Source organism: Crinia signifera, chromosome 2 (assembly GCF_055691185.1).
Source record: "Crinia signifera chromosome 2, ASM5569118v1, whole genome shotgun sequence".
Taxonomy (NCBI): domain Eukaryota; kingdom Metazoa; phylum Chordata; class Amphibia; order Anura; family Myobatrachidae; genus Crinia; species Crinia signifera.
In genome coordinates, this window is record NC_139218.1 from 129,241,393 (window position 1) to 129,262,225 (window position 20,833).

General features: G+C 44.4%; 1 protein-coding gene across 1 annotated transcript; it reads left to right on the plus strand.

Moving 5' to 3' along the window:
* The first annotated feature begins 6,839 nt into the window (after nucleotides 1–6,839).
* Nucleotides 6,840–19,658, plus strand: GUCA1A (guanylate cyclase activator 1A). The gene is made up of 4 exons (XM_083172810.1): nucleotides 6,840–8,210; nucleotides 14,534–14,683; nucleotides 16,618–16,708; nucleotides 18,268–19,658. The coding sequence occupies exons 1-4, from the start codon at nucleotides 8,013–8,015 to the stop codon at nucleotides 18,444–18,446; spliced, it is 618 nt and encodes a 205-aa protein (XP_083028936.1). The 5' UTR covers nucleotides 6,840–8,012; the 3' UTR covers nucleotides 18,447–19,658.
* The last annotated feature ends 1,175 nt before the right edge of the window (nucleotides 19,659–20,833 follow it).

The window sequence follows — 20,833 nt, forward strand, 5'->3', positions numbered from 1 at the left end:
AGTACAGTACCCCACTCCCAAAGACATTGATGGGATCATGCAGTTAGCCATTAAGGTGGATAGGAGATTTCGGGAGCGGCAGAGAGAGAGACGGTCTGGAGTGTTGCCTTCCTCATCTGTGGACGAGTCTACCGAGGTACCCGGAGACGAGCCTATGCAGTTGGGGGCCACTCGACTATCTTCATCCGAAAAAAACCGCCGACGTCTCAAGGGCCTCTGTTTGTATTGTGGGGGTCCCGGTCATCTTGCTGTTGCTTGTCCGCTGAAGGCGGGAAAATACAGGGCCTAAGTGATACTTGGGGGGTTCACTTGGGCCTGTCGAGCTTTTCTCCCTCAGATTCTGTATTAATTCAGGTATCAGTCTCTGTTACCGACCGTTCTTGGAACGGATCTGCCTTTGTGGATTGTGGGGCGGCCGGTAACTTTATAGATGAAGGCCTGGTGCAACAATTGGGCCTTATGCCCATACCCTTCTTATTTTTCACTGTCCTCTCACTCCTATAGTCCTGGGGCTGCCCTGGTTGAAAAAACACAACCCTGAATTTAATTGGGAAACTGGTGAGATCACTCGGTGGGGAGGGTCCTGTTCGGATGTTTGTCTCACTCTCCCTCTCCGTGTGATGCACCCCGATTTTCAAGCTCTCCCTTCTCAGTACCGTGATTTTTCAGATGTTTTTTCTAAAAAGGAAGCCAACACCTTGCCTCCTCATCGCCCCTTTGATTGTGCCATTGATTTAGTGTCTAATGCCAGACTTCCTAAGGGTCGTTTATATGCGTTATCCGCACCTGAGTCCCAAGCCGTGGACCTCTACATTAAAGAAAGCCTTGAAAAGGGGTTCATTCGGCCCTCTAAATCACCGGTGGGGGCGGGGTTTTTCTTTGTTGAGAAGAAAGATGGGTCTTTACGGCCCTGTATTGATTACAGAGCCCTTAACAAAATTACGGTAAAAAATTCCTACCCATTACCCCTCATCTCCGTATTATTTGACCAGATTCGGGAGGCAGTGATTTTTTCCAAAATAGACCTCAGGGGGGCCTACAACTTAATCAGAATTAAAAGTGGTGATGAATGGAAGACCGCGTTTAATACCCACTCGGGGCATTTTGAGTATCTTGTGATGCCTTTTGGTCTAGCTAACGCCCTGGCAGTCTTCCAAGACTTTATCAACGAAGTCCTTCGACCGTTTTTAGGGGGTTTTGCCGTAGTTTACTTGGACGACATTCTCATTTTTTCCAAATCTCTTCCTGAGCATCGGCAGCACGTCCGCCTGGTGTTGCAGAAGCTACGGGAGAATCATCTATATGCCAAGTTGGAAAAATGTGAATTCGAAGTGTCACAAGTGACTTTTTTAGGGTAGATTATTTCCCCTCAAGGTTTCTCCATGGATCCATCGAAGGTTCAGGCCATTCAATCCTGGGCTCGCCCAACCACGCTCAAGGCCATTCAGCGATTTCTTGGTTTTTCTAACTACTATCGCAAATTTATCCGCTCCTTTTCGGACATCGTGGCACCCATAGTAGACTTGACTCGGAAAGGGGCTGACCCAGGACAATGGTCTCAACGGGCGATGGATTCTTTCATAAAATTAAAGAAAGCGTTTTGCTCAGCTCCAATTCTGCACCACCCAGATCCCAGGCTTCCCTTTTTAATCGAAGTCGACGCCTCTGATGTGGGTGCTGGAGCAGTCCTGTCTCAGAAGGGGCCACTGGATCTAAAGATTCATCCATGCGCTTACTTCTCCCGCAAATTCTCTCCAGCCGAGAGAAATTATGATGTAGGCAATCGTGAGTTATTGGCCATCAAATGGGCGTTTGAGGAGTGGCGTCACTGGCTTGAGGGAGCTCAGCATACCATCACCGTGATCACCGATCACAAGAATCTCTCTTATATTGAGTCCGCCAAACGCCTCAACCCACGACAGGCTCGGTGGGCACTATTCTTCACCAGATTCCGGTTTATCATCACCTTTAGGCCGGGATCTAAGAACGTGAAGGCGGATGCCCTCTCCCGCAGTTTTCAGACTTTCCAGGGGTCTGAGGTGAAAGCATCTCCCATTGTCCCTTGCTCAGTAATCATGGCGGGCCTGACCCCAGATTTAGCCACCTTAGTCATTGCTGCCCAAGCGTCGGCTCCTCAACAGACCCCACAGGACTGTTTATTTATTCCCCAGAAATTACGGCAGGCGGTTCTCAGGGACTTTCACTCGGCAAAAAGCTCCGGGCATCCAGGTATTGCCAAAACTTTTGAACAGTTAGCCAGGACTGTTTGGTGGCCCTCTATGAGGCAAGATGTCGACAAATTTGTGGCCTCATGTCTGGTCTGTGCGCGACACAAATCGTCCCGACAGTCTCCTATTGGGCCGCTGTTCCCCTTGTCCATTCCCAAGAAACCATGGTCCCATATTTCTATGGACTTTATAGTTGACCTGCCTCCGTCTAGCAAGTTCACCACCATCTGGGTTACTGTGGATAGATTTTCCAAAATGGCTCACTTTACTCCATTACATGGGCTTCCTACTGCAAAAATCCTAGCAAATTTATTCATCACCAACATCTTTAGGCTTCACGGACTCCCGGTCGATATTGTCTCGGATAGAGGTTCCCAGTTCGTGGCCAGGTTTTGGAGACAGTTTTGTGCAGCCTTAGGGATTCAGGTCAGTCTCTCCTCTGGCTATCACCCGCAGTCGAATGGACAGACCGAGAGGGTCAACCAGGCTTTGGAACAATACCTCCGCTGTTTCGTTTCAAAGTGCCAGGACAATTGGGCTGCGCTTATTCCATTAGCAGAGTTCGCATACAATAACTCTTATCATTCAGCCATCAAGAGCTCTCCTTTTTTCTGCAACTCAGGTTTGCACCCCAAATGTAGTTCATTCATGCCCCCGGTTGATCCGTCAAGATCCTCGTCCACTGTCTCGTTTTTTAGGAAAGCCTGGAAGAATGTACACATAGCCCTTAGACAATCATCAGCCCGGTCTAAGATTTTCTTTGATAGGCACAGGAGACCGTGTCTCTTTAAAGTGGGTCAGAGAGTATGGTTATCCACACGCCATATTAGACTTCGACAGCAATGTCCCAAGTTGGGTCCCAGGTTTATCGGTCCATTTCCGATTATCGGACAAATTAACCCTGTGGCATTCAGACTTCAGCTTCCCAGGTCTCTGCGCATTAATAATGTCTTTCATTGTTCCCTGCTCAAACCTGTCATCGGAACCCTTCCATCCAGCTCTACACGTACTCAAAGTCCCTCTACACCTGCTTCTCTCTCATAGACATATACAGTGCAGCGTGAGAGAGAAGAAGGCGTAGAGGGACATATACAGTGCAGCGTGAGAGAGAAGCAGGTGTAGAGGGACATATACAGTGCAGCGTGAGAGAGAAGAAGGTGTAGAGGGACATATACAGTGCAGCGTGAGAGAGAAGCAGGTGTAGAGGGACATATACAGTGCAGCGTGAGAGAGAAGCAGGTGTAGAGGGACATATACAGTGCAGCGTGAGAGAGAAGCAGGTGTAGAGGGACATATACAGTGCAGCACGAGAGAGAAGCAGGTGTAGAGGGACATATACAGTGCAGCGTGAGAGAGAAGCAGGTGTAGAGGGACATACAGTATACAGTGCAGCCTGAGAGAGAAGCAGGTGTAGAGGGACATATACAGTGCAGCGCGAGAGAGAAGCAGGTGTAGAGGGACATATACAGTGCAGCGCGAGAGAGAAGCAGGTGTAGAGGGACATATACAGTGCAGTGTGAGAGAGAAGCAGGTGTAGAGGGACATATACAGTGCAGCGTGAGAGAGAAGAAGGTGTAGAGGGACATATACAGTGCAGCGTGAGAGAGAAGCAGGTGTAGAGGGACATATACAGTGCAGCGTGAGAGAGAAGAAGGTGTAGAGGGACATATACAGTGCAGCGTGAGAGAGTAGAAGGTGTAGAGGGACATATACAGTGCAGCGTGAGAGAGAAGCAGGTGTAGAGGGAGATATACAGTGCAGCGTGAGAGAGAAGCAGGTGTAGAGGGACATATACAGTGCAGCGCGAGAGAGAAGCAGGTGTAGAGGGACATATACAGTGCAGCGTGAGAGAGATGCAGGTGTAGAGGGACATATATAGTGCAGCGTGAGAGAGAAGCAGGTGTAGAGGGACATATACAGTGCAGCGTGAGAGAGAAGAAGGTGTAGAGGGACATATACAGTGCAGCGTGAGAGAGAAGAAGGTTTAGAGGGACATATACAGTGCAGCGTGAGAGAGAAGAAGGTGTAGAGGGACATATACAGTGCAGCGTGAGAGAGATGCAGGTGTAGAGGGACATATATAGTGCAGCGTGAGAGAGAAGCAGGTGTAGAGGGACATATACAGTGCAGCGTGAGAGAGAAGAAGGTGTAGAGGGACATATACAGTGCAGCGTGAGAGAGAAGAAGGTGTAGAGGGACATATACAGTGCAGCGTGAGAGAGAAGAAGGTGTAAAGGGACATATACAGTGCAGCGTGAGAGAGAAGCAGGTGTAGAGGGACATATACAGTGCAGCGTGAGAGAGAAGAAGATGTAGAGGGACATATACAGTGCAGCGTGAGAGAGAAGCAGGTGTAGAGGGACATATACAGTGCAGCGTGAGAGAGAAGCAGGTGTAGAGGGACATATACAGTGCAGCGTGAGAGAGAAGCAGGTGTAGAGGGACATATACAGTGCAGCGCGAGAGAGAAGCAGGTGTAGAGGGACATATACAGTGCAGCGCGAGAGAGAAGCAGGTGTAGAGGGACATATACAGTGCAGCGTGAGAGAGAAGAAGGTGTAGAGGGACATATACAGTGCAGCGTGAGAGAGAAGCAGGTGTAGAGGGACATATACAGTGCAGCGTGAGAGAGAAGCAGGTGTAGAGGGACATATACAGTGCAGCGCGAGAGAGAAGCAGGTGTAGAGGGACATATACAGTGCAGCGTGAGAGAGAAGCAGGTGTAGAGGGACATATACAGTGCAGAGAGAACTGATGTGGAATCTGGCACACTGAAATGATTACAGTAAAAATGTGACTAGTGATATTAGGTTGAACAGAAAGCAATGGCTATGAGCATTAGGTCTTAGAGACCCGCAGACAGTGCTCACTGAAGGGTGTCCAGGCTGTGCATTCAGTGGAGGTTATTCTGATTGACATGCAGCAGCGCTACTTGTCTTTTGTAGCCCTCCTGCCATTTGCACAACCCCCCGCCCCCCTTTGCAGGTCGAATTTGCCCGGACGGCTTTCAATAGGTGTTTTGCATAAACATCCATTCGTAGCTTATGGGGTGACACCCATATCATTCGATGGTTGCCAACCATCAAATGATGTGTTGAGTACATGCAAAACTAAGACACTCTCAGGTTTGCGTATGTCCTGTGCTGATAACAATGCGGGCAGATAACATCCGGTGATGTCAGCTGCCCACTCCCGGCACCCGCATCCCACGGGGTAATAGCATGGGAACGCCCAGCCGTTTCATGGGAACACCCATGAAACTCTGGCCGCTCACATGGGCAAATCCCCCAGCCCGCCGCCCGAAGCCCCACACCCCACCCCCGCACTGTTGTTCGCTGTGGCTGCTCACACACAGTGCATGTACATGCGCAGGAATGCGCAGTTAGGAAACATCGCGCTCCCGTGTGAATTGGCATGGGAGAGCATGGACCTGAATAAGGTCCAGTATGTGTTGGAGGTGGTGACGTCCTTAGCTCATTGTTAAATGATGATAGTCTGTTTGGGTGGTATTAGAAGGTAGGTGGGTTTCCTACTGTGCTCTCCTGTTTATCTCTGGGATATCTCCAATATTCTTATTAATATTTCCTCACACTTTGCGCTACCACACAACACAGCCACATGCAGCAATCAAACATTCAGATTCAGGTTAAAAAGAAATGTATCAGACCTGTGTCTGGCCCTTAACTGATAGCTCTTCCCATAGAGAATAGAGAAAGTCCAATATAGCCCCACTAATACACAATCCTTTCCTGCCCCAATACAGACTAATGATTACAAATATAAGTTAATCACTATGCAGGGATATTAGGAATATGATTCCAAGTTCCCTGTGGAGGACAAACAGAAGAAGGGAGTCAGATCAGACTATGGACCTTATTCTGATCAACATGCAATGCTGTGAAATTTGCAGCATTGCGTGTGGATGTAACACTCCCAATTCACTCCCCAATTTCCCCTCACAGCTGCGATTGGATGTTTATCATAAATAGCCATTTGCAGCCTTGGATGCGGGGTGAAATCATTCGAAGGTCACCGACCATCGCATCATTTCTCCATTGCTCGCAGATGTAAGAGACACTTATTTACAGAGTACAACTCACAGAGCTAGACTACAACTCCCAGCCGGAGTGCTGGAGGGTGCCGGAGCCATTCTGCACATGCGTGGTATACTGACCACAGAGCGGCTATTGCCAGGGAGGTTTCCACATGAACCGTCTAACCAGGGGCGTAACTATAGCACCGCAGCCCCCGCCACCGTGGGGGTCGCTGTGCATGTGGGGGCGCCGGGGGCTGCGGTGCTATAGTTACCCCCCCCCCCCCCAATCCCCCGCAGACTTACGTATCTTGCTGGTCCCGGCGGCTCCGTTCTTCTGATGAGGACCACAACAAAATGGCCGCCCCCATATAGCAAACAGTTCTCTGAAACTGTCTGCTGTACGGGGGCGGCCATTTTGTGGTGGTCCTCAGCAGATGAACTGACGGAGCCGCCGGGACCAGCGCGATAGGTAAGACTGCGGGGGAGGGGGTTAGCTAGGCGGCGGGGTGACGGGGCGGCCGGGGGGGTGCTCGACGGGGCGGCGGCGGGGGGTGGGTATGGGCGCCCCCCCTAACGGCGGGGGGGCGCCCAAAACGTAGCTACGCCACTGCGTCTAACGGTGTTCTCTGCATCAGGTCAATCTGAGAGCTGCAGAAACGGATAGATATCAGAAATATCTGCTGCCGTTCCACCTTCATACATTCGGGGGATCCTTAATATTTTCAGTACCTCTTGAACACAGGTGCTTAATATTAGTGTTACTTTGGTACTTATATGTTAGTTGGGCGCCCACTATAGTTACTACGCTCATACCCCACTATCCATGACGGCATGGAGTTGATTTTATGTAGTGTGACGAGCGCAGCGAGCCACCAAGCCCGAAGCGTGGCGAGCGCAGCGAGCCCCACGAGGGGACGTGTAAAACTAAGCAAATAGCTTAGTGGGTGCCCAACTATCATATAAGTACCGTTACTTTAAATCCAAAAGTGTTGCAAAATAAATGTATCAATATAGGAAGAATCAAATTAGTGTAGGAAAAGGCTGTTTCATTTAATTTAATAGATATGGACATGAAACATGGAACATTTCCCTTACAGAAAATCCTGCAGCTAATTGGATTCCCCCATTAGAGTACCTCATTAGAGTAGATTCTGGTTAACTTGGAGGTACTTGATGGGATACTTAATACAAGCCTATGTAAACTGTGTACTTTCATATCATGTTCGTATTGTTGATAGGCTAATTGTATTATAACAATTTCTAGGCAGAGAAAGAAGTTATGTCAATTTTTTCTGATGCTGTTGTTGGAGCACTCATAGGTCATTAACAATGTCAAAGCCAGATCCCCGATTAAAAGATTACAGCTCTTTCAGTGGCATTCTACACCTTCGCTAAGCTCATTCATCCTTAATCATTGCAGACAGTTGCTAGGAGGTTTTTTTTTCTTTGTATTTATTTTCCCTTCTTGGAATCCCATCAGTGTAGACACGAGGGCTATCCTAGAGGCTCTGTGATTGGCCAGCAGTTTAATTATCTGAGTCTTTAGGTTAGCTTTTTCAATTTAGTATTGACTTTAGTCATAGACTTTCGAAGCACACACACACTGGAATACTTGACCTCTGGGACCTTACTTTTAGATATACGGGTCAAGACTTCTCAAAGTTTCTCCTTAAACATCATTATATTTAGTAGTTCATTGTACACAGTTATACACAATCTTTTCAGTGACTTTCACAGACAATAAAAAGATGGGGAACATCGATGGAAAGACTGTGGAGGAACTAAGCGCCACCGAAATTCACCGATGGTATAAAAAGTTTATGACCGAGTGTCCATCTGGCCAGCTGACCCAGCATGAATTCAAACAGTTCTTTGGTCTCAAGAACCTTAGCCCAGCATCCAACGAATACATAGAACAAATGTTTGACACATTTGACTTTAATAAGGTAAGTTGTCAATACCTTCTATTAAGTCTAGTAAATGTATAATAAACTGTTAATGATGATAATACTTTTTGCTTTCTCTGTGTCGTAAATTACTGGGCAAAATAGTTATATAGAACATTTAGATTTGTTATACAGGTCAGTGGCGTAAGTTTGTCCCAGTTGCCCGGAGGCAAGATGAATATTGGTGCCCCCCCCCCCCCACACACACACACAAAACGTTATTCAAAATATATATAGTCTGTTATGAAATATATATTATATACTGTAAGTATATACAGAAAGAGAGGGAGAACACACATATTTTAGAACTCAGCCACAGAAGCGATTTTGATGGCTTTCAATTAATGGATTTAAACTGGCAGTGGTGGAGAGGGGCCCCCTTGAGAGCAGGAGCCCGGCGGCAGATGACTCCATTGCCTCCCAGAGTTCTGCCTCTGATACAGGTTGAGTATCCCTTATCCAAAATGTTTATGACCAGAAGAATTTTGGATCACGGATTATTCGGTATTTCAGAATATTTTTTTCTTTCAATGAGGTATCTTGCATTTATGTTGTACAAACACATTAAACACATGAAATACACACAAATATAATTTATTTGTGAATAAAGCAAGGTTTCAAAACATGAAAAAAAGTTTGTGTACTATCTAAGGCTCTGAATTTGAATGCCAATCAATCATTTTCTTGTACATATTTAGTGCCAGTTACATATCATGCCCCCAGTAGTGCCAGTTACATATCATGCCCCCCGTAGTGCTTATGTCCCCAGTAGGTTTTTAGAAAGAAACAAAAAATGTCTTTACTTTCTGCAATGTATGGTTTTCGATAATTTGGATAACTGATATCTGGATAAGGGATACTTAACCTGTAATATTAATATGCAAGATCCAAAAGTTGTGTTCATGCAGAATTTATTTTGTCGTTTATTTTAGTTTGCTCAATATGCAACTTTGGGTGTTTAGGGAATAAGGGCAGTTGACAATGAAAGTTAATATTTCTTATCAGCAGAATGTTTATGTTGTCATAAGTAGTATAAGTATGCACCCATTATATACTGCACATAGTCTATGTACTACAGGGGCAGGTTGAGATTTGTGCTAGCGTTTTGTGCTAAGTGATTTAGGGTCAATTTTAGAATTTTTAAACCTAAACTTAAAAAGTCTATAAACAAAATAGATTAGCAATCAAATTATTATTCTACAAAGGTAATAAAATAAGGCATGTCATCATAAGTTGTTTGTTAAGTGAGGAATGTTATTTTAAAAAAATGGACATAAATATGGTTATTTTTACATTGTTATCTATAAAACATGATGATGTACAGTACATGGTGGGATTGTGATTTCTGGGAGCCGGATGACTGCCCGACAGTCAGTATACCGACATCGGAATGCCTAATGCTGGTGCAACCACAGGGGTGATCCCAACTGACAGAGGCTATTCTCCCTTCTGGGGGTCCGCGGTTCTGTGTGGCGAGCACAGCAAGCCTGCAAGGGGCTTCATCGTGCTCACACCCCTTTCGAGGCACCGGCAGTCAGGATTCTGATGTTGGTATCCTGACTGTCGGGATCACGATTGTCGGGCAGTCATACCACATCTGTGATTTCCCATCCCTTACACAAAGGCATAGCATTGCTCTGGTAAGCAGCCAAATTACTACAGAGTTCCATGCTAGTGATATGCCTTTACACATAAGATAAATAGAACTGGGGAAATGTAGTTTTTTGCAGTAATTAGTTACTATGCTTTATTAACTAATCTTGCAACAAGAATAATCACTGAATTAAAAAATAATTAATATTGGATTTTTGGGAAAAGCAATGTAAAGCCAGAAAAATTTGTTATACCCCTTTCAGACATGCGAGTACTGGGTCATTTTGCCGGGTGCAATGTGACCCCCTTTCACACATAGCACCAAATTACCGGATAAAAACCTGTCAACCAGGTAATTTGCTGGAACACGGTTTATTTGTGTAGTATGAAAGTGTCTACCCGGGTCACAAATCCCACGTCTATGACCCTGGTAAAAAGCATAGGCGGTGACCCGGGATTTAAGACCTGGGTAGACCATTTCACACTAGACAAATTACAGGGTAGAACTGCTTCACCCGGTAATTTGCTGTTATGTCTGAAAGGGGTATTAATAAATAAGTAAATGTCGAAAATAAGAAATAAAGTAGGAATTATACTCGTTGTAAATTTTCAGAGACATTTTTATTATTAGGTCAAATAATCACGAGGATAACCTGTGGTAAAGTCAATAGCTGGGAAATTGCAGATGGTGGTGAGATTTCAGCAATTTAACTGATTTACAGCTATATTTAAAAAAATATTAACCCTTTGAGTGCCAGCGTTGAGGTGAGAGATGTGCAAAATATCTGCTAAAAATGCCAGCCTCACTTTTTTAGGGCGCAATATTTAACTAAACTTCAATTAATTTGACTTAAGATCATTTGCCGGCAATAACTAAAGGGATTTGTGTTCCTCGACTATGGACCTCACATTTTTAGCAGATATTTTGCACATCGCTCACAGCAGAAAGAGTTAAACTAGGTTGATTTTGCCTTTTAAGATTTGAATTTAGCGGCTACTGTAAATCAATTGCCATTTTCCCAACAATAGAGTAAGGAGAGTGCATAAGGTACATGATACCCCATGGGTACTGATAAGCCAGTAAATGCTCCTATCCACATGTGAATATCAAATCGGTGCGCACCTCTACACACTGCACAATTTCTTGCTCTACTTGCTTTCTAATCTCCTTTATAATGCGATTGGGGAGAGGGGAATGATATTATGTGTGCAGCTATTGTGTACCCCAATCTGAGCATTGCAGGAGTGTTCCAACACTCAAGCATATACACTACCCAATTATCTGCTGCTAATCGGTCTGATAGCGATTAGCAGCAGATAGTGTGTACCTAGCTCACTATACAATGTTGGCCGTGGGCAATATAGTTAACAATATCGGCCTTGGGTCACTTATATTGAGCATACACACTGAACGATATTGGTCAACGATATCAATTCTGTGATGTCAATAGTTATTTATTTATTAACAGTTTCTTTTATAGCGCACACATATTCCGCAGTGCTTTACAGAGAATATTTCAACATTCCCATCAGTCCCTGCCCCAGTGGAGCTTACAATCTATATTCCCTATACATGCACACACACACACACACACAGACATTCTAGGGTTAATTTTTTTATGCAAATTAACCTACCTGTATATTTATGGATTGTGGGAGGAATCCGGAGTACCCGGAGGAAACCCACGCAAATATGGGGAGAATATACAAACTCTGCACAGTTAGAGCCATGGTGGGAATTGAACCCATGACCTTAATGCTAACCATTACACTGTCCATACTGCCCCTATACCTGCTTAAACATGTAGGTCGTTGGCTATATAGCCAAATTGGACTGCATGTTCAGCCACATACACACTAGAGGATATTGTTGAAGATATGACTCAGAAAGGGGCTTCTGAGAGATATCTTTCACAATACAACAGTACACTCAATATCATTAATAATGCGTGCTTCTGTGTGTCGTTAATGACCATTTATGTCTTCTGAACATGCATGCCAATTTAGCTATATAGCCAATGACCAGCATGTTCAGCAGGTCCTGCTGACATCATGGAATGATATAGTTTACCAATATTGTCCAGTGTGTCCAGTGTGTAGGCTCAATATCGGGACCCACGGCCACGGCCCATATTGGCAACTATATCGGCCATATCTGGTATCTTGTAGTGTTTATGGGGCTTTCAGCAGACAGCGAAGGTTTGTTAATGACGTGTGGGAGCACGCATCGTTAAAGATATTGAATGTACACTCTAGATGATATTGTGAAAGATATCAACATTTATACCCACATAAGTTGTCTCAACAGTATCTGTTTAATAGATTATCAAGAGTTGAAACCAAGAATTCCAGAACTTTCTAATCTGTCACTTCCCACACATGTCCCATTATGCTTTACTCTAAAGGCCCCCATACACTATACGATTTGGGCACGATTTCACCCGATTCGGATGAATCGGGCCATGAAATCGGCCCAAATCGCATGGTTTGACAGCCCCCCCGATCCGATGCGCGGTCCCGTGCGCATCGGATCGGAGTCGGGCAGTCGGACCGGCTGCACATAAGATTTCCTAAATCTTATGTGCAGCCTCCGGGCGGGGGACGCCAGAGCCAGGCAGGGGGAGAGCGGGCAGCGTCAGCGGTGACAGACGCTGGGGAGGGCGATGCTGGAGAGCCGGGCTGGGGACACAGGCAGCAGCGGGCGGGGGTGGACGCCGGTGAACGGAGCTGGCCGGGCGCAGCATGACCGGGGACGGGGAGAACGCTGCAAGAAAAAAAAAAACATTACAAATGAATTGGAAGCCAGTGATTGGCTGAGAGAGCTCTCTCAGCCAATCAGCAATTGGCTGAGAGAGCTCTCAGCCAATCACTGGCTTCCAATTCATTTGTAATGTTTTTTTTTTTTTCTTGCAGCGTTCTCCCCGTCCCCGGTCATGCTGCGCCCGGCCAGCTCCGTTCACCGGCGTCCACCCCCGCCCGCTGCTGCCTGTGTCCCCAGCCCGGCTCTCCAGCGCCCCCCCCCCCCCCCCCACCGCCCGCTGCCTATTTGACAGCTACAATGCCCGGCTCCCCCCCTGTTGCTCCCCAGTGTCCCTCACCCCGCTCTCCCCCTGCAGCTCCCCGGGAGTTTTATATGATAAATCGCATGGCGATTTATCATATGCACAACTTGGCACATCAAGTGCCTTATCATGATGGAAACCTCCCGGGGAGCTGCCGGGGAAATCGGGTCCGACTTGTCCCTAGGACAAGTCGGGCTAATGTATGGGGGGCCTAAGAATAAGTTACAAATTTAACTTACTGTATACCCTTTATCAGATTATTATTATCAGTTTTATGTTGCAGTACTTGACCTAAGGGGTCAGTTAGGAATACTGAGTCATGCAATTCTAATGAAACAGAAGTTTTATTTTTTCCACATACAGCTGTAGCCAGGCGTATTCACACTTGCACGTCCCTGTCCCGGCGATCAGCGCACCGAGACGGGTCGTTGAACATGAATAAACCCTGAACAGTATTTTGATGACAGTGATTAAGAAGACTTAAGAAGTTAATCTGTTTCCTAGACAGAAAAAATGGATACAATGTCAATGTATAACAGCTATATAATTGAGGCAATGCACAATCAAAGAGATTGCTAGACTATTCAGGGAGTCAGGGGGATTGTTACTGTTTCGGGGAGTCTCCCGGACAACCAGGGAAAGTTAACAATTATTAGTATACCTACTTGTATACTGTATGTATCATATCACCTGGGCTGGAGCAGCAAAGTTATTCATGCGCACTGTAAAAGAAAAGCATTCCAAGAGCTGTGATCTGCCCAAGAATACCATACTGTTTAAAATGTGGGGGTTTTTTGGGTAGAAAACAAGCCCCTACGGATGTATGTCAAACATGTGGTTATCTTCTGACACTATTGATAGGTTGCTATAAATATCTTTACATACATTTAGCATAGAGCTCTAGGAGTACCGGTAAATATCTATAGGCCCTGGAGTGATAGAACAGCTAGGATACATAACATACAGTACCTGCAAAATTGGTGTACCACAATAAGGTTTCCTAGGTAATGTGCTGTGAGTGACAAGTGATAATGGGTGTGCTGTCAGCACAGATTCATAAAAGTAAAACAAAGCATGTAAAATAATAACAATAAAGTTGCAATAATCTGACCACTAAATTCACTACTTTAATATGACTATGAAGAGAGACTGGGAGATAGAGGACCAATCAGAAATAACAATCCACACGTTTGCATTATCGGATTGGTCGTCACACTCTCTCTCTCACAACTTCATAGAGCCCTGGTTTTAGGCCCAAATGCCTGGTAAAACAAACAAACAAAAGTAGCACCACGATAACAATTAGGTGTTAAGCTGTGTACACACGGTGCAATATCGCTGGTAATATTGCCGTGTTCAGCCTCCTCATGGTCGCTGGTTGCAGGAGCAAGCTGTTTCCCTCTGCAGCTCCCCTGGCAGAGTCTCCTGTTCATCAGCGGCCATCTGTGGTCATGAGAAAAAGGAGACACTGAGCAATATATTGCACCGTATGTACACAGCTTAACACATTTTTGCTATTTATTTTCTGTTTTCTTATTTTTTTATTTAAGTTGCAAAGCACAGACGATTGATGCAGTCACCTTTTTATTTCTCTCCAAGAATAAATATTCATGCTTCAGCCTGATGGTGAAGTGAAATGTCGATATAATCATAATCTTTTTATTTTAGGATGGTTACATGGATTTTATGGAATATGTGGCAGCCCTCAGTTTAGTCCTGAAGGGTAAAGTGGAGCAGAAGCTGAGGTGGTACTTTAAGCTCTATGATGTTGATGGAAATGGATGTATTGACAGAGGAGAACTTCTCAATATAATTAAGGTACTAATGAAATTGAACAAATGTTATCTGTATGGCCCCCTTTATCACTAGGGCTACAACAAATAGGTCGACAAGCATTAGGTCGACACCACTAGGTCAACATGCATGAATGTCGATATGACTGAAGATCGACATGGGGTTAGGTGGACAGGGTCATTAGATGGTCGGGGACCATCGTATGATTTTTCCCCCGTACGTGGGTAAGCGTACACATCCATTTGCATGCTGGCGCGGGCATTTGGTCGGCAAAGGGGGGTGGGCATTTGCTTCCCCAGCGGGCGGTGTTTACCCATTCGCTAGGCAGAGAAGGAACGCTGCTTAGCGAGCGGGTCTGAATAAGGCTCTCAGTTCCATTTTGATTGAAAGGAAATCCTAAGTAAGTCTGCACACAAGAGCATACACAGGATGTGTCCCAGCACATGTCTGGTAAATGTGAATTCTGCCCCTGCACTTTAACATAGTCAATGTTCAAACTGTTCTCACAGAACATTGTAAACCCATTGTCCTAAACTTACTCATGTACTAGACTGTGCTCAGTTCTAACCTGAGGAAATTCTTATGAGCAACTCTAATTAAAGCCCGATAAACACTAGGCAATATTGTTCACAAAATCAATCAGAAAGGGCCTAGTGTGTACACGCCCTGTTGTTAACGATGCGCAGTCCTGTGTGTCGTTATTGACCCCTCCCTCGTCCAGCATGCCAAATGATTCCTCTCCCCCCTTGGCCGCGTGCGAGGGGATACGTTCTTGTACACTTCCCCTCGCATGCTAGTGATGGGGATGCAGGCTGGGGGGGAGCTTTCGGCAGGGCAGGCCCTTTGTTTCTGGCAAACACTGTATTTATCCACTCATTCAGTTTCATAGGTCACACACCCTCATTTGTGAGAGAATTTTGGCAGGAAAATACAGTAGCTCAATATAGAAATATTGTGAGTCATCAATCAATTAAGTAAAGTGATATTATTCTTAGAGTTAACATTTATTGTAACAGAAAACTATATAAACATTAACCATGTATCATAAGGTGTATTCACTTTTTAAGTAACACCTGTAGCTTCCTGTTGGGTGTCAAGTTCCACACAGCAGTACAATAATGTTTACGCCTACTAATTGTGATGCAATCACCATGTTGTCATTATGTCAACACCAGAATGTTGACAGTTGTGATATCGACGTTGATGAAATGTTCACATGTGCAGAATGTTGACATGTTCCCAGTGACGACATCTGACATCAGTAACCACATGTGAAATGCTTGCATTTGGCACAATAATGACATTAGGGTATGTTGTGGGAAAAAGGTTAGGGTTAGAAACAAGAGGGCCGGTTCAGACCAGTTCGTTCAGGTCTGAATTTTGCCCCGTTTTTGATGGTGGGGGTCTGCGCATGCGTGAATATGTGCAATGTGCAAACACCTTTGGCAAGTATCACACCTGCCGAGGCATCGCCATAAAAATGGCGGGCATTCCCCTGCACACGTAGACGTGACGATGCCTGCTCTTGTCGGCGATCTGAAGCCGGAATGAGAGTCAGTCTGACTGACTTTTATTACTGAATGGGGGAAAAATTATTTGATGGTGAGCGACCATCGATGATTTCTCTTCCGTTCGGCCACATGTGAGGAGATGCGAGAAGGGACTCACACTGCGGGGCCATGCAGTGGGCTTTGTTACCTGTTTGCGAACATACAGTACACAGCCTAGCCAACAGGTCTGAATCAGGTCCATGGTGAGAATAATGGATTGGGGTTATTTTACCAGACCGTCACATAACCCTCTCTGTCAGGGATATTAAACATGTGACTTTTTTATTGTTTGATTTCTACCATTGTTCCTTCCTTATAATGCACCGCTTCTTTATGATTTATGCAGGGGTGCATTTATTTTTCTTAATATAATTTCACTAACTGGTTCCTTGTAATCTTTCATTTCAGGCCATTAGGGCTATTAACAGATGTACCGATGCGATGACAGCCGAGGAATTCACTGATATGGTTTTTGATAAAATTGACATCAATGGGGATGGTGAGTAAATGTCCAACTTTTCATGACATTCACTTAAATAAAGTCCTTTTTTCATTGTTATTGATAGCAGTATTGGGAAACAGGTTACATGTCACAGTAACAACATTGTTTAAAGATAAAACAACACACACAATATCAAAATACAAAAGTAATACCATGCAAACTGTGCACAACAAACTGACTTGTAAAAACTGAGACCTACTGTTGAAATATATATAATATAGGGTGCCATTTGCTGGGGCGCACATGCATGTGAGACAGGAGGGAAGAAGGGGGAAGTGCCTGGCATTGGGAAAACAGGAACATGCCCCCCCATTTCCAGGGTGTGGTGAGGCCAAGTACTGCACCTGCAATGCAATTTTACTTGACCATGCAAAGCTCCCTGTAACTGCAAGCCTGAGTAACATCAGACTTCCTCAGGCTGCAGAGTGCAGATGAACATTGCGAACGATGGTCACGATGCTCATCCTGAACTGTGATCCCAGTTTTATCAATCGCAAATGCAGGAAGGAGGTGGTGGTATGCACCTCCTCCCACATTTGCATTGCTATTGACCACACATGATAAGCTGCTGCAAGCATATAACCCAACCAACCTGAAAAGTGAATGTCCCAAGCCAAGCATGCTCCCATTGAAAAGTCTTCACTTCATAGATGCTGGAAGCTACTGGATAGGGATCTGAAGTATCCTCTCCAGCTATACAGGCACTTCGCAGGGCCCAATCGTCTGTTGGGACCTCTGCCCTAGAAAAAGTCTGATGCTGAGTAGCATAGCCAGTTACCATAGCTAATATACTGTACACCAGGGTAAAATTGTTCTAAACCCTGTGAAGTTTGGTCTAAGTTGCATGTTCATAGCCACACTTCAGCAGGTGTTTGAGTTTCACACTGTATAGTAATTGGAGGAGAGAACGTCTAGTGTTGTGATGCTGTGTGTAAAAATCTTAAAAAAGTGCAATTTTGTAAATTTCCACCCTGCCTTAGAGAGAGGATGGGCAATGGTATAAATACTGGTATTGTCATTTCCTGGTATATACTGTAGTAAACACTGCTTTATATTTGTACACATAAAGCATTACATAATAAGGAAATGCTTTTGTTTTTCTGTATTATTCATTCCTTACACAAGAGTTGTAGTAGTTGTGTTTTGTTGGAGAGTGCCCTCTTAAGGAATATTAAGGAATTATTCTGGTTCACTCGCAATGGCAAATTATCTATCTAATGGACAAAACCATGTGCAGAGAGGGTATTAGATGTGGGTGTTATTTTCTTTCTGTGCAGAGCAAATACAGTCTGCTTTATTTTTACACTGCAATATAGATATCAAATACTCTCTATGGACAACGTATGAGGGAGTTTTATAAAAGTTTGGAAAGAGATTAAGGCCAGATTATCTAAACTTCAAAATTGATAAAATGGAGAGTGATAAACAGCCAGCCAATCAGCTACTGTCTGACATTTCTCATTTCTCTTGAGCACTTTGTCCATTATAACTGCCTACAAGCATGGCTGTCCACTGTGATCCTCATACCATTTACATTTGTGTGTCCTATCTCCTAGGTGAATTATCACTGGAAGAGTTTATGGATGGTGTGCAGAAAGATGAGGAGCTACTGGATATTCTGACCCGTAGTTTGGACTTGAAACACATTGTCTATATGATACAGAATGACGGTAAAAGGATGGATGCATCAGATCGACCCCGACAGGAAATCTTGACTGAAACTTCCCTTCCCTGAGTGATCGGAACTTGTGTCTTCATCCCTGGAACTTGCCTGACACATGTTCTGGATTCAAGCACCACTGCTAAGTGTCATGGCACTTTGAACAATGGGAAAACATCACCAAACTTATTAGAACCCTACATTTACCTAGAGGGTTTACAAATTGCCTAAGAAAATGGCCTCATTAGGGATAGTGGATCCCATTTGGCACCAGTCCACTACACAACTAAGTGTATAGTCATCTGTATTTTTGGGGTGACACCAAAGGTGTCTAATAATGTAATTACTGGGAAACAACATAATCCACTCATACCAGCTACAATTTATGTTTGCCTGGCACATACTTATTTGTATATTTACAAACAGCTTCCTGCCTCTTAACTAAATTGTCTGGTTACAGGCGTAACATTTGAAGGCCTGGTATTGATGTGTGTACACAGTGCACATATGATGGGTTATTTTTTTTATTAAGAATGGCTGAGAGGATCTGGTAACAGCGCTAAAGTGCACGGCACACAACGTATGTTATGTACCTTGTGGGTATTGATAATATGTATAGATAACATCAGTTTTATGAGGTGTAGGACTATGATGTGACTGATCTAAAGTAATCTTTGAACTGAGATATTCCCGTTCCTCAGTCTGTGCTTCTCTATGTACAATGTACGGCCATTTATGAAGCTGCACATATGTAGATGAGTACACAGCGTAGCAGCTACATGTGTTTCTTCCCATCTTGTTTTGTCATGTTCTTCTGAGGAACTGTATGTGTGTATGGGACAGTGTACAGTTCCTCAGGAGAACATGACGGAACAAGATGGGATTTTGCATTGCACACAATTATTATTTTTTTATAAAAATTAAGTGGTAGAAGGTGAACAACCAATCCATCAGGTAGCACCACATGCTCCTGATCCTCACAAAAATATATATATATTTTGTTTTTCTGTTTTGTACTGCTTTAAATGTTATGTCACTGTCCCCGTCCAGGTGTATTTTATATACAAAGTAGCATTCGCAGGTGTTGATTTCACAATGTACTACAAAGTAAAATTCATAAATATAACACAATGTCTCGTTACTTTCATGTTTTTAATATACACAGTATAATGGGCCCTACACACGAAGCGTTGTTCAGCCATTTTCTGAGCGATTTGAAAATGCCCCTACATCGCTGTGTATGTGTGTGTGTGTGGGGTCCATAGCGATGTACATGAACGTCCCCATGTGTCGGTATATGCTGCCAATTAATAACTGGCACGCAAGTTATTAATCGGTCTGGCCAGTGTTCTCACCGGAGAACACTGCCGCACACATTGCTCAGCACACAGTGCTGTGCAGTGCTGTGTGCTGAGCGTTCTTGCACCACTCAGAACGCTCTCCTACACACGTCACATGTCACAGCTGCATAGAACTTCTTCCTGAATGCAGAGAATGCATGTGCAGCTATGTGTATCAGGTGATCACTAGGCACATATCATTTGCGCATTTGCATTTTTAAAAGTTTGCGACGGACCTGACTACATTTTGTATATTACTGACTTGCGGTCTACTTTCTGTATACATTACTAGTGATATCTCGTACAAGGAGAAATGAAAGACAATAAACCTACCTCTTACCATCTATTAAAAAGGTTTGAACAATATATCAAGAATACAATTCAGCATCAGTATCTGTCTTCCCTGATGCAAGCAACCTGTTTATAGTCATTAGTTTTATTTATTTATTTATGTTTATTTTGTTTTCATCTGCTCACACAGTTGTTAAGGTGCCCATACAGGGTGTGTTTTGCCAGTACGATGCGATGCCCACGCACCCACGCACATCACACAGAAGTATGTGCAGCACCTAATTTTTGTACTAGGTCACATCGCTTCTAGTACAAAAATCATGCTGCTGTAGCCTTCAGCACATCACTCCGTGTATGGGCACCATTACAAATTACTTTCCTGTTCTGTGTTTCATTGGAAAGGTGAAATTAACATACCAAATGTTTTAAAGGGGTCCATACACCAGTCACAAATAGAGATGCACCCGAGATCCTTACAGCCTGTACGAGATTGCTGTACGTTATGGAGGCAGGCTCTGACATATGCACAAAGTGCTAACAGTCACAAGATCTGTCTTCAGAGAAACGTATACATATAAGAACGAAGGCCCTTTATGACCAGGGTCGGCTCTACCATTAGACGGCTGCCTAGGGTGCTGGGATCTATAGAAGGATGTTTATGAGGAATATATCCTTGTTGTAAATGCAGGTGGCCAGGATGCAGTGTGGCCAGTTGCAGTGTGGGGTTCGGGAGGAGGCATGAGTTTGAAGTCTTGCCTAGGGTACCATACCAAAAGCCTAACACCAGCCTTTTATATAACTGTATATAAGTGGTAAAGACAAATATTCATC